This window comes from Typopeltis vanoorti, chromosome 12, assembly GCF_054136105.1.
Source record: "Typopeltis vanoorti isolate ZY-2024b chromosome 12, IOZ_Tvanoo_1.0, whole genome shotgun sequence".
NCBI classification, from domain to species: Eukaryota; Metazoa; Arthropoda; class Arachnida; order Uropygi; family Thelyphonidae; genus Typopeltis; species Typopeltis vanoorti.
Window position 1 is genome coordinate 138,282,435 of NC_143560.1, and position 15,206 is coordinate 138,297,640.

General features: G+C 37.8%; 1 protein-coding gene across 1 annotated transcript in view; it reads left to right on the forward strand.

Annotated features, from left to right (window-relative positions):
• Nucleotides 1-15,206, forward strand: part of LOC150101251 (uncharacterized) — a 187,878-nt gene that overhangs the window by 150,902 nt on the left and 21,770 nt on the right. The window contains exon 12 of the mRNA XM_090402196.1: nucleotides 6,548-6,632. Within this exon, the coding sequence (XP_090258322.1) occupies nucleotides 6,548-6,632 (85 nt within the window). The remainder of the gene's footprint in view (nucleotides 1-6,547; nucleotides 6,633-15,206) is intronic.

Consider the following 15,206-nt stretch of genomic DNA (forward strand, 5'->3'; position numbering starts at 1 on the left):
CGGATTTATTTTATGTTCTTCATAGCCGTCGATAAAGCTCACGAAAACAATAAATTTGCATATCGATTATATTAGAATTTTCAAAGAATGTGGGGATGGCAGTGGAGATAATTTCGTTTCGAGTGCTTTTCGAAGCGACATTAAACTATCACTAATTAAGATTATTTTCATCGATGTTAAAAACAGTCAAATATTAAGAACTTCATTGCCGTAGTAGCAGTTACATAAGAGGCTTGCACTGCTGAGGCAATCGTTCCATGATTGGCTCCCAAGGTATATTTCACGCGGTGGTTCTTATTTAGATTCCTCTTCAACGTTTCCCGTGTTTTCTTTTTCTTCAGAGAACTAGGCTTTCTCGAAAATGAGGTCCTATCTAGGCATTACACATATTTCCTCCCACAGACAACAGGTGAATGCGATAGATGGGAAACATGACAGGCCAATTCGATAATTTAAGTGGCTTCATTCATGAAAAAAACCGTGTAGATGAAATTACATCTATAAGAAATATATATATATATATATATATATATATATATATATAAGAACATCTATAACGATCTCCAAATAATCGGATGTGGGCTCCGATCCCACTATGGTGTAAATGTTTGCAAAAATATATCTCCCAGAGTGAGATCACCGCAGCGCTGTTTATTGGAGACTTGTAGTGGCTTAAAAGATCTGCATGTTTTTTTCCCAGACAGGACTTCTGAAATATTTAATACTCTTTAATACACTATCCGATACGTTTGAAATTTTTCGCGTCTGGGATCAGCATAAAATACGTAATTAATATTCAATTTATGCAATTGACGAGCAGCCCGCATTCGGGCGAAATTGAATATTAATATATATTTTATTGAACTGGTCAATAGCCCATCAGTATATAGGGACCTGTCTTTCAGGCATTTGAAAGATAATGCGACCATTGCTAAGAAATGAAATTATTCTTGAAATCTACTTTCACTTGGTCAGAAAATGAATTATACTTTGCTAAAAATCTTATTAAAATGAAATAAATAAACCCTCTAATATATTTTAATCCCCAGATTATGTGGTCGAGGCAATTTGGCTCTTACGTTTTTTTATGAAACAGTGGGTGAATCTTTGCCACCAGTCAATTGCGAGCCCAAGAATATCTGTGATTATAATTGGCATCAAGGGAAGAGAATATAGCAGACAACTGCCGCCATCTTGTCACTAATTTTAGCGCTATATATAAATCATCGTCTAAAACAGTGAATTATACTGTCCGTTTTCTTGGGTTGTCAAATTAAAACTTCCCTAGTTTCCGGGGAAGTTTTAATTTGACAACCCAAATTTGACAAAAAGCCTATTTGCATGTTCCAGAGATTCATTAAATAGAGAAGCGGTCGTAGATAGGTTTAAAAGAGTTCCTCTGGTCGATGACTAGAATCGACTTAGGAAGATCTTTAATCAGGCAGCTTAGCGCTATGGATGCAAATCCCATTGCGGCTGGGTTACACAGGCCTTTGAGAAATCATATTACTCTTGTTTTAATCCATTTTAACCCGAAACGTGAACTAACAAAGGTTTGCACTTGGCGTATCTTCATGACCAGGCGCTGGTTTATCTCTTACTAATAAGCCTTCAGTGAAGGTCGAGCCACTGTAGCCATTGAATTTTCGCATACTGCACAACAGTGTACAGCATAGTCGGAACGGAAGCATGTCTGGCATTACGGGGTACTGAGGTAATTTAAGTCAACAATCTGCGTACAAGAATCCCAGTCATGGTTACACTTCATGCGAAAACTTTTGCATGCCCCTTAGATAAAGGATTAAATCAAGACTAATTTCTTAACAAGTGTAATTTAATCAAATCATTGAGATGCTTATCCCCTTTGGCCTTCCCAGAAAACTGACTTTCATTCCTCTGGGAGGGTCTTCAAGTAGATTTTGGTGCTTTGCTGCTGTAATATTCCATTTTCCAGAAGGAAATTTTCTCAGTGCCTCACTTCAAGAACCCTAGTTCCATACTCAGTGCTTCATATACTGAAGCACGTAATAAATGAAAACTCTCATCCACCAGATCTAAATTTGATTTCATGAAGTCCAAAGGCGGAAATCTTGTCTTGTGTCAAAATAGAAGCAGTGCTTTCTTGTCCCTTACCAAAGCATCCATTGGATGCAATTACTTAATTGCATCCAATGGATGCAATTTCTGCTCACTTTCATTTCTACCTTTTTCTCTCTCTCATCCTGATAGCACTACTGTAACAGTGGTGCTATCAGGATGAGTGGTGCTTTATAAAGATAAAGCTAACCTCCAACTCACCTTTTTCTCAGACTCCTGCATAGCCGAAGAAGCAATTTGATCCTACCATAACGGAATTCGAGCACTGTAAGGCCACTCCCCCATAGTTTTCCCTCAAACACAACACCACAAATCACTAAATAACGTAGACTTTAAAAACGCTTCTTATCCTGATGGCATCTCTCTAGTTGTACTAAAATAGTGTGCTCCAGATGTAACAGCTGTTATGTATCCTCTCGAGAGTCTTTTATACTTAGGTGGTATTTATTGCTATGTATGGAGGCAATCATATATCCAACCTGTTCAAAATAGGTAGGTAATTTGACGGTAGATGACGGTAGACATCTACCGTCAAATTACCGAACAGTCGCCATCGATGGAGTCCTCTCCATAATAAAGGATTTCTTTATTTCTGCCATGTCAACTTCTCCACTTCCTAGAAGTCCACCAATAGGGATTCATCATCCATCACTGGACACATGGCATGAAAAGAAACATTTTCATGCCACGTGTCCAGTGATCTGACAAATGTGCTGTCGTCTCCAGATTTCCAGAGCTTTTAATCGCTTCTGGCATTGAGGCCTTCTCAGCAAAGTGCCACTCTCCTATCTGCCATCCTCTGTAACTTTTCTTTCTCTCTTATAGTTCACTGCATGTCGTGGTAGATGGCTTCCTCTCTTCGAGCTTCGCAAGCAAATCACGAGTGCATCAGAGCTCTGTTCTGCCATCTACTGTTTCTCTTCTGTTCACATCTGCTGTATTCCTGTTCACAGCTGTACGGATTATCGTACTCTATTCATCCTACTCATTTTACAAACCATGCAGTGCACAAACATCCCCAGAGTCAGGATCATCTACAACTAATTCCATAAGCATTGATCTGCATAGCATCCTTCAATAGGGAGGACATCTCATCTTAAATGTCACAAAATTGCCTTTTCTTTCTCTAAAGGGATTTCAGATCAACTGCCCTTACCCTCATTAATACACAAAGCACCAGATAGGATTAGAACTCTGCTTGTCCTAACGTTCAACTTACCCCAAAAAGGTAGTACCTTCTGATGAAGATATTTTACATCCAGCCATCGGTTAATTATACCTATTGCAAATCTCAAATCCGCCCATACTTCGAACACCGCTCATATGTTTATGCTAGTGCCCCTAAAAATTCATGATCCTTCAAGAGAGAGCAATTCGGCTCCTACACGATTTCTCTCTTATAGGTTCACTTCAATCTCTCTCTTACGATGCAGCGTTTCAGCACTGCGTCTATTCTCCAAGTACTTTTTGGTCATTGCTCAGCTGAATTGGCATTCTTTTCAGTGCAGCTGCAAACACGCCTAACGTGCATCGCTTTTTCCTATTTTATTTCATCGAACACTTGTCACCGAAACAGCCTTTCCATATGAAGTTTATGCCAAAATTTACAACCCGTAACCTTCAAAGAAAATTTTCAAAAAATGTCCGGTTTTTCAATCCTCACCTGCACCCTACACTTGGCACTGACGAGATGGGCTTCTGTGTAATGTGCATGATAGTTGCAAGTACCTTTTGATAATCTGGACGTTCGTGTTTAATTTATTTATACTTTCCGTGAATAGAGAGGAGGTTAGTAATAGATAGGCAGATAAGAAGTTAGTATTGATGTAAATATGTTGTGTAGTACTATCATATTCGGCACACCCCTTGAGGGTACATGGCAAGAATTTGATGACGATGACTTTCCGTGAATATGTGTATTTCGAATCTGTAAAAAAACGAGCCGCCACTTGGAAAGCCTTGCTTGAACTCTGTGGTCGGATGTTAGCATTTGCAAATATGTGAAGAATACTGTCTTCTTAGCTGAAATACATTTTGAAACCTAGAACAAGAAACACCAGAAGAAGAAATACTTAAAAAAATACAGGAACTATAACTAAACTAGAAATACCTCAAGCAGTAAAGAAAACAAAAAAACAATAAAGCAGCTGGGAGTGACAATATACTGGCTGAACTACTTAAAGCCGATATAAACACTCCTGTTGAAATGCTTCACCTGCTATTTAATCAAATATGGGAAAACGAGGAATGGCCAGAAGACTGGAATACAGAACTCCTGGTTAAACTGCCAAAAAAGGGAGTTATAACACTTTGAAAAATTGGAGAGGGATTTCACTTCTAAATGTTGTAAGTAAACTATTTACTAGAATTTTGCTAGAAAGAGGGAAACAAGAAATTGAAACTAAACTGAGGAAAGAACAGGCTGGGTTCAGGCCAAACAGATCTTGTATTGATCAGATAATAACATTAAGAATAATTGTTCAACAGTCAATAGAGTGCAGAGTAGCCTATATTTGGGATTCATCGATTTTGAACGTGCATTTGATATGCATAGACAGAAAGACTATATGGAAGTTAATGAAGCACTACGGGATTCCTCAGAAAATCATAAACATAAAGAAAACTCATGAAAAATACAAAAATCCGAATAATAAATAATGGCAATCTATCAGAACCATTTGCAACAAACACAGGAGTAAGACAGGGATGTATACTTTCCCCTTACCATCTTTCTGATTGTTATTGATTGGGTGATGAGGAAAACATCTGAAGAAAGAATTGGCATTCGATGGGGATGGTCAAATAAAATCACTGACATCGATTTTGCAGACGATATGACTTTTGGTACAAAAGCTTCAACACCTCCAAAAGAAAATAGATAATTTAAACCAGGAAGCAAATAATGCGGATTGAAAATAAATGATAACAAGACCAAAGTAATGAAGATAAACCCCAAACAAGAATTAATCTTTGAAATACTAGGGAAAACACTGGAACAGGTAGATAACTTTGTTTACCTGGGATCAGTGATCAGCACACAAGGAGGAACCAAACAGAACATACAAAATAGAATCCATAAAGCACAGGTTGCATTCAGTATGATGAAGAAAATTTGGGGATCCAAAGAAATAAAATTAAAAACCAAAATTAGGCTCTTCAACACTAATGTTTTAGTGCTGAAGAGCTTCAACACTAACCAGTTTTACTATGCGGAGCTGAGACATGGTAAGTAACAAATGAAAACATAAATAAAATAAAGTCTACATAAACAAATGCTTGAGGACGATACTAGGAATATACTGGCCAAATAAAATAAAAAACATAGAACTTTGGGAGAGAAAAGGTCAAACCAACATCAGAAATGAAATCACTAAAAGAAAATGGAACTGGATAGGTCACACAATCAGAAACCCAGATAAAGAAATAGCAAAAAATTGCACTAGAATGGAATCCCCAAGGCAAGAGGAAAAGAGGTAGACCCAGCATAACATGGAGAAGAGAACTAGAAACAGAGACAAGACGGCTGGGACGTTCCTGGAAAGAGATAAAAAAAAAAAAAAGAAGCATTGAATAGAGTCAGATGGAAGTCAGTGGTTGAGGCCCTATGCTCTGCAGGGAGCCAAGAGGATAGTTAAGGTAAGGTAAGTTGAAATACTCGTCTTCAAGGAAACTTTTGCTTTAATGTTCTTGACTACGATAAGGCAGCCTTTAAATGTTTACGTTTACTACAAGAAAGAGCCATGATGCTTTATTTCGGCAATGTAAAATTACAGAGACAAAGGTCTCTGAAGAGAACCAAGCAGTAAACAGCTGTTAGGACAGTGAAACCATTATCAAATGCGCTGTTAAAAGAAGGAATATGTGGACGCTTGGGTGGGCAGCCCTCATGTATATTAAATAGTGCAAGCAAAGCAACTCGGGGATGCCGAGGATTGTAATCGCTCAGGTCTGTAGTGTAAGCTCTCAGGTCAACTTACGAAACTTTCATAGTTTCTACAAACATTCGGCTTTGAAATATTTATTTTTCACAAGAAAATCCGATATATTAAATTTTTCCCGTGAAAATCCAAAGAAGACTAATATCACCGTCCCACTGAAAATCAATAGTGCTGCTACCTGTCTGTTTGAATTTTTGACTACTGTTTTAGATTGGCAGGAAGATATTTAGTTTAATGGTTTTATTTTGGTACTCTTTTCAACAACTGAAAAAAATGTTCTTTAATTTTTTTTATTTTAAATTCTTTATAAATTCAAGTGTAAATCAATGATAGGAAGTAGAAAAGAATTCATTGAAGTTCGGGTAGTTCAATTCCGGTTCCATTTATTTTATTTTATATTAAAGAAATTTGAAGGGTTTTTGATCTAAAAAAGGGGGGGGGGGGGAACACACTCATTAAGAGACTTCTTGAAATAAATTATAATATTAATCTCGTGTGCTTTTTCACTGTAGGCGGCAAAAGAGTCTGGAGGCATATCAAGCCCAGGTGACCTGTTTGACGAGGTTACAGCAGGAAGTTCTGCGCCTTCACTCCATGGTAATTTTTTTAAAGTTATTTTGACATAAGTTTCTTTCCAGTGACCGTTCATCTTTGCAGTTAGTTTATTTATTACCAATACGTAGATAAGAATATTTCTATACTAGCACATATTAAGGGAATATGGAAATAAAATTCGCATCATTCGGAAAACGGTTATTTGGAGTCCACAAGAAGCAACTAAAGCGGCGGCGCATTATTATCGTCCGTCCACTGCAGCGGTTTCACACTTTTTAAAGAGAAGCTTTGCCACCTTTTTTTTTGGTAAAAAAAAAAAATTCTCACGCTCCACGTACACTTTAACGACATACAACTGGGATGTTCGCAACTGCGTATCACTGGATTTGATCACAATCATAGACGTTAATTAAAAACAAGTAATAACGTTAACAAAATAAACATGCAAGTGCTTTTATTGCTGCTTTGTATTGAAATAAATGGACTAAATATCGATAAATGCGGCAGTTCCCTCCCCCCCCCCCCAGAAAGGGTCTCGCCACTCAGTTTAAAAACTATTGATTTATCGTGTTTATGATTAGACACGTGTACGATGAAAAACCCGGCATTTCCAGGAGGAAAAACTTGCTTCTTCCTTCTCTCTGTAAAACCTTCTCTCACACCTTCGAATTAAAAGGTTTGTAAAAGGACGGACGTCAGAAAACATAAATGGGAAAGGGAATTCGCTAGATTCACTGTATGTCTGTTTTATTGATTACAAAATAATTTCATAAAATTATAAAAGTTCATTAGAGTAAAACAGAGAATTCCAATTAAGATATTAGAACCACAGAAACACAATATTTTTTGGTCTTCTGCTTACTTTCTTTGCCAATGTGGGTTCACAGAATGCATTGTCCAGAGTAGGATGTGAATCAGGTTTAAGGAAAAGTGAGCGTTAGTGAGACCCTCCGTAGCTCATTTGGTTTTGACGAAGTCTTTTGGTTAGAACGTCATGGGATAGAATCCTGCCAACTGTCCGAGCGCAGATGCGAGAAACTTGGCTGGCACAAAATCCAAGAATGTTATGTTACATTGAAATAAGTGGATAGAATATCAGGTATGTGGGCATTGTGCTCAAAAATAAATAATAATTTTGACCACTGATCTGTGTTTCCTTAGAAAGATCTTGTGTTCCCCTAGAAGGCATAGTTCACGGTTTGAGAACCACTGCATTATGGCATATTGAGACAAATGATGTGAAGTCAGCATCCTCTGTACACAAGAAGCATAGTCGTGAAGATGTTGCATGCACAGACTTTGTTCACTTGCATTTGGATAAAGGACTAAAGAAGAATATAATTTCTTAACAAGTAGAATGTGATTTATAACCCAATGAAGAAGCTTTCTACAAGAATTTGATATTACTCATTAATTATAACTTAATGGTAAGACCAAATTTTGATGAAATCCTTAAATCAGAAGATATAAAGAGTGACTACCCTGCTAGCGTGCAAAGTCTGGGGAAACACATGATGTGAGTTGGTAAAAAAAAAAGTATTAGTACGGATGCCACCAGTTTTAGCACCTGCCCCAGCCCACCACCATTTAAACAAGGCCTTTCATATTCACGATAATAATATTTTAATTAGATTTATTATTCAATTTTGCATCGTGAGGGTATCAATATTATGGCATGTTTTGAACTTTTTTTGAAAATGATCCGAAAGATCTGTTGCTGTTTAGTCACTACACAACCTTGTTGATACACGGACGCCTGCTGAGTATAACGCAGTTACACAGCAGATGCGTCACCTGGATTTCCGCATTTCACGTGGAAATCCAAGTAAGTAACGCATTTCATTGCGTTAAAACAACCCTTTGCAGGATTGGTTTAACGCAGGAATACATTTCAAAGTGATGACATAATTACATTGCTTTCTCTAAAAAATCTTCAACAAAGAATATGATTCTCCATAAATAAATCAATCAATAAATAACTATGTTACTGTTTATTTACTTACATTTTTCTTAGCCGAATAAGATTTTTTTTTTAATCTCACAGAAAGATAAATTAAGGGTCCCTTATTGTTTTTTCAGCCAGTAAGCGAAACTCTAAGATCGAAAACTACGATCCAAGCGTTTCATGCCGACGAACTATCGACGAAGTATCTGGGTAGTGACCTCTTCTCATAATGTAAATCAGTATTACATCTCCTAGGCGCTGTGTGTTTTTACATTATGAGAAAATATCAAGAATAGTGAGGGATCTTGCTCCACCTTTGCATCGAGTTGCCTTGGTGTGGTACTACCAAGTGGTCACTTACGCTTGGTTTCGCCGATAGTTCGTCGGCCTGAAACGCTTAGATCGTAGTTCGATCTTAGAGTTTCGCTTACTGGCTGAAAAATAATAAGGGATTTTTATCCCTTAATTTATCTTCGCCAGAAAAAAATAGCCGTTTGGCTTTTCTTTTCACAGAAAGATGTTATTTTAATCAGTAAAAAGAATCGAATTATTATACGCTGCTTGGAAAGAGGTCAGAGAACAGTATAGTGTGAAGAGCAAACAGCCATGGCGCCCACCTTAATGATGGGCGCCATGGAGATGGAGGACTGTCTTTCGCTGCTATGATTGCAGCAATCCTAAGGGGAATATTCCAACAAGCGTACAATTGCGATCATTGGGAATTTTGGACCTTTCTTCCTGTAGGCATGCAATGAGGTCCTAGATTGTTGACGGGTGGACGTCCCTTGACCTACCGGATTCTTCATTTCATCCCATCAACCTTATGATGCTGTACATTCTCTTGCTGAAAGAGACAATGGTCAATTCGTAGAAACTAACAAAATTATTATTATTATTATTACGGGCAGCTCCAAGGAGTCCTCAGACTCATCGAGGAAGGCCCAACATCATGTCAACAACAACTATTCAACATTCACACAATATCTATCATACTTCTCCTTGAACTCATTTACAGTCGTGGCACCCACAACAGATTCTGGCAGCTTATTCCACTCATTTACCACTCTCCAAGTAAAAAACCTAGCTCTAACACCATTACTAACCACACTCTTACCAAGCTTCCATGGATGGCCCCTAGTCCTCCCACTACCAGTCCTATTCTCAAAAATATCTTCTGAATTGATCTTATAGAAACCCTTCAGTAATTTTAATCTCAATCATATCACCCCTTTTCCGCCTATCAACCAATTTCTGCAGTCCACAAATCTTCAACCTGTTCTCATAAGGTTCATTCCATAGTCCTGCTATTATATTGGTCACTCGTCTCTCGATCCTCTCCACCTCCTCCCCATCGAGAAGAAACCCTGGCGCCCATATCTGGGCACAGTACTCTAGATGGGGCCTTATCAAGTCTCGATCTATAGGAATACATTTCGTTAAAGTATTTTTCAGCAACCAAGTGATTTGATGAGCTGATTTTGCCACTTTTGCGATGTGTCCCCTAAACTTCAACTCCCTATCCACCAACACTCCCAAATCCCTGGCCTCCTCAATCTCTTGGAGAACAGTTCCACCAATGTGACATACTGCTGCTAATCTTTTCACCCCAAAATGCGAAACCTACATTTTTCCACATTAAATTGACATCCATTCTCCTTTGCCCATACCTCCAACCTACCCAAATCATCCTGCAAAATTTTGACATCTTCTGCATTCACTATTGCCCTACCCAACTTAACCTACTGGTGGCAGAGTTACAACTTAGACTGAAAGCTATGCTTAAGAAACATCAACAAAAAAGGTTTGATTTGTAAAAATTAAAAAACACAGAGATAAGAAGCAAATTGAGTCAAGATCTGAATCAAGAGCTAGCACTCATCAAGAATGATGACGACATCATGAGGGTTGATGAATCGTGGGACAAATTGAAATCTTTCTTCATAGAGAAATGTACCAATACCTTATGTCCTAATAGAGCAGTAAGAAAGAAAGATTGGATGATTTTTGATTGGATGAATTCTTTCTCTCATGGATCAACGCAGATCATATAAAAATCATAATCCAACAAAATATACAGAGGTTCAGAAAATTATTAAACACAAGATCAAAAAAGCAAAAGAAATCTGGATGAATGAAAAATGTAAAGAAATAGAAATTCTACAGGAAAAACATGACAATTTTAATCGACACAAAAAGATGAAAGAGACCTCAGGTATATACTGTATAAGAAAAAACAATTCTGTATCCTCCAAAACAAAAAGGGAGAAATTATATCCAAAAAGGATGACAAAATACAAGAATGAGTGAAATATATAGAATTCTTTACTGATAACAGACAGAACCCAGAAAATACTTATGAACATATGGAAGGTCCATGCATTCTAAAATCTGAGGTAGAATGTGCATTAAACTCAGCTAAAAATGGTAAAGCCCTAGGACCAGATAGAATACCAGCAGAAATAGTAAAGTTATTAGAAGGTGACAACATTAACATATTAGTAAAGCTATTTAATAAGATCTACGATACAGGCATAATCCCTCAAGACTGGTTACAGTCGACCTTCATCATGCTACCTAAAAAAGTAAATGCGAAAACTTGTAATGACTATAGAATGATCAGCCTAATGAGTCACGTTCTCAAAATGTTTCTGAAAAGAATTCAAAAAAGAATATACAGAAAATGTGAAGACACTATCAGTGATACCCAATTCGGCTTTAGAAACGGCTTGGGAACAAGAGAGGCCCTTTTCTGTTCTCAGATCTTATTTCAAATTTGTATTGACCAAAACAAGGTAATATTCATTTGCTTCATCGACTTCGAGAAAGCATTTGACAAAGTCCAACATGCTAAAATGATTGTACTATTAAAAATAATTGGATTAGATGGTAAAGACATCGGGATCATTGAAAACTTATATTGGAACCAAAAGGCATCTGTTCAAGTTGATGACATTATTACAGACTCCATTAACATCAAACGAGGAGTAAGGCAAGGATGTGTGCTGTCACCTCTTCTTTTTAACATCTACTCAGAAGCCATATTTTAAAAAGTCTTGGAAGAAAGAAAGAAAGGAAGGGATTAGTGTAAATGGTGAAATCATCAGTAACATCCGATATGCCGATGATACAGCTCTTCTGGCTGACAATATTCAGGATCTTCAAAATCTTTTGGAACTAATAAATACAGAGAGTGAAAAAATGGGATTAAAAATAAATATCACCAAAACTAAATTCATGATCATAAGTAAGAAACCAATTCTTAATTTAGCACTTTCTTTAAATAGGAAACAAATAGAAAGAGTGGCAAAGTTTAAATATCTCGGATGCTGGTTAAATGAAGATTGCAATCCAGAAATGGAAATAAAAGTTAGAATTGAAATGGCAAGAAAAAATTTTCTCTTGATGAAATCAACACTGTGTAACCGCAGTTTAAACTTAGAGCTTGGAGTACGCATGGTTAAATGCTATGTATGGTCTGTACTGCTGTACGGTGTAGAAACTTGGAACTTGAGGACAACATCAATAAAAAGACTCGAAGCCTTTAAGATGTGGTTATACAGACGAATGCTAAAAATCCAATGGACAGGAAAAACGTCCAATCAGGAAGTACTGGAACAAATGGGGAAATCACGTGAACTTTTAGATACCATAAAATGAAGGAAAACTGCATATCTTGGTCACCTACTTCGTAATGAAAAATATAAGATACTTCAATTGATTATAAAAGGGAAGATAAATGGAAGAAGAGGACAAGGAAGACAAAGAAAATCTTGGCTGGCAGATATCAGACAGTGGACTGGTATAAACTCTGAGAGACTGCTCAGAATAGCTGAGAATCGCTCAAAATTTGCCAAGGTGGTCGCCGACCTCCGATAGGAGATGGCACTCAAAGAAGAAGCCTCAATCTCACACCAAATGGCCTCAAATGTGCTCTTTTCTCTATCCTGCAATTCAACTTCTATTCTCCTTGGCTGCAGCTCATCAGCTATCATCAATAATAATACTCCCCCCCATTTTATTCTTCCTGTCATTCCTGAACACACTATACCCCTCACATTCAATCCCACTAGCTATATCATCTTCAGTCAGCCATGTTTCATTAATGCCAATAACCTGTGGTCTGGAAGTGCCAACCAAGGCCAAAAATTCTTCCTTCTTGTTCCTGATACTACTAGCATTAGTACACATGAATTGCAGACTCCTCTTTAGCCCCATCCCCTTCCTGCCTTATACTAACTATCCCATTCTGATTTGTTGTCCTTATTCGCTCGAGCATATTATACTCATTCATACACTCAACTGCCTCCCTAAGGTCTGCTATCTACTCCCCCCCCTTAATAAATCTAGTTTCCCTGATTCTGCACATTCACTTCATTCACCAACACTTTTTCAAGTCTCCTTACACCGAATCCATTCAAATGCAAGCTATCCATCTTATATAGATCCTTTCGCCAATCGAACTCACTCCACACATCTACAAATTCCACACCACTCGTCATGCATAACCCACGCATAAAGTCATTTGCAATTATGGTCCTCCTTCTAAACTCTTCACTCTCATGCAGCAGAAAAAGACTAATCATCCTAACTCTCTCACTTTTCTCTTTTGCTAGCTCAAACAATTCATTCAGGTCCTCTATCATTTCCATATTATCTCCTTTCAAATCATTCGTACCTGCCACCACTATAATTTCTTTCACCCTTTGCTTTTGCTCCCTAATAGACTCACTTACGTCCTTAATGGTCGCACCAGGTTGGTACAATTTTGTCAAATTCTCTACTATCACACTTCGTACTAACCAATCTCCATACAGCACTCGCTCCTTCATTTTGTTTACGTTCACAATCATACTCTTATTTTTCCTTTCATACTGTTTTTTATTGGTTGGTACACTCGGTAGACATTTGTGCATACGCTCCAGCTGTCGCTTTGCTCTATGTATCGCTCTGCTCAAGCGATCTCACTCATTGCATCTATCTCATCTTTTATATTATCAATTAAACCATTAATTCTTCATTCACACTTTCTACATTCACGCCCTCACAGCTCTCTGCTACACCCTCCCAATTTCTTACCATAAATGTAGGAGGATAATAGAATTCCTCCACATAGTAGGAGGAATTGTATTATCCAAAATGTTTGGATATCTGTCGGAGTTCAATGTGTGTGGCACCACAGAGGTCCAAACAGGTAAGCTATGGAAATTTTAACAAAGGGCTCGCATCGTCGAGCAAAAAAAAAAAAAAAAAAAAAAGGAGGGGGGGGGAAACTTAGTCTTTATAGTACTTATATTGCCACTTTGTAGAGCTAGAGCTTCTGACAGATATGATAATTCCTGTAGGATATCAATCATTAATGCTAGATCTTTTAAAAATTCAAATTGAGAAGTCGGTTTAAAAAGCCCTTATGTTTATCGTTCGATGCAAAATAAAACTGGGTATTTTCTCCACACAACAAGAGTCGTTCGTAAACTGCAAGCTTCCCATCGTGGTCCAAACACACAGCCGATCTTTAAAATTTCGATAGCAAGGTCTTTTGCAATCGTATTTAATTCTCGTTGATTTTTTGGTGATTGATGAAAAAAATCATAATTTATCCATAAATATTTCAAAATGATTTATTTCTTCAATGTTTTTTTTTATCGAATCGTCTAATGCTAAGTGTAAACGATGAGCACAGTGCCAAATCACAACGTTGGGAAATTTTTGTAGAAGTTTGATTGCAACACCTGATTTGTTTCCTAACATTACACTAGCTCCATCAGAACAAAATGCAATGAGATGATTTTTTAAATAGTTATCAGAAAATCCATATGAATTTAAAGTAACGATTATAGTAGCATGTATACATGCCACGGTGGTATTTTCTAGTTCTACAAGATTATTAAACAAGAAGAACAAGGGGCTCGCAAATTTGAGAAAATTTTAACAAAGGGCTCGCGAGAGCCCCTTATAGCTCACCACTGGGTCCGAGGGAAAGCAGTACCACACCGCCACCTCCGAATTTCATAGTTGGGTTTACGCACTCTAGTAAGAGGCGATCACTGGACATTCCTCACACCCGCACTATCCATCTGCTCGGTAGAAGTAGCGTATTTCATCGCTGTATACCACAGCTTTCCAAGTTTCCACTTTCCATTGTACACGTTCTTTGCACCACGAAAGACGGCTCTGCATGTTGGTTCGGGTGACGTGGGGCTTGAATATTGTGGTCTTACCATGGAAACCTATGTTGTGAGCCTCGGTTCTGAAAGTTTTTGTGCAGATTCGTGTTCCGATGTCCGGAACTCCGCATTGAACGTGTCAACCGACGAATGACGGCTTTTATGTATTATCCTTCTTAGCACCTTAAGGTTACACTGGGAGAGTGTGGTGGGCCGTCCACTGCGGATAGCACTTGCAGTTGACTCCTGTCGCTTCCATCTCATTATGGTATCACCGATTGTTGACCTTGGATGGCTAAATTTTGCAACAATTTGCCGAACAGATAGGCCTGCAACACAACATCCTATCACAACGTCTCTCTCAAAATCCGTCAGTTCCTTCTTGCAGTCATTTTGCCCAGACACAGTTTCACTGAATTTGGAGTATCGAATTTCTCCAATTTATACCTGTTACAAACACGTGACTCGTTACATGGCATGATGCACCTTGCACATGTCCGTTCACTT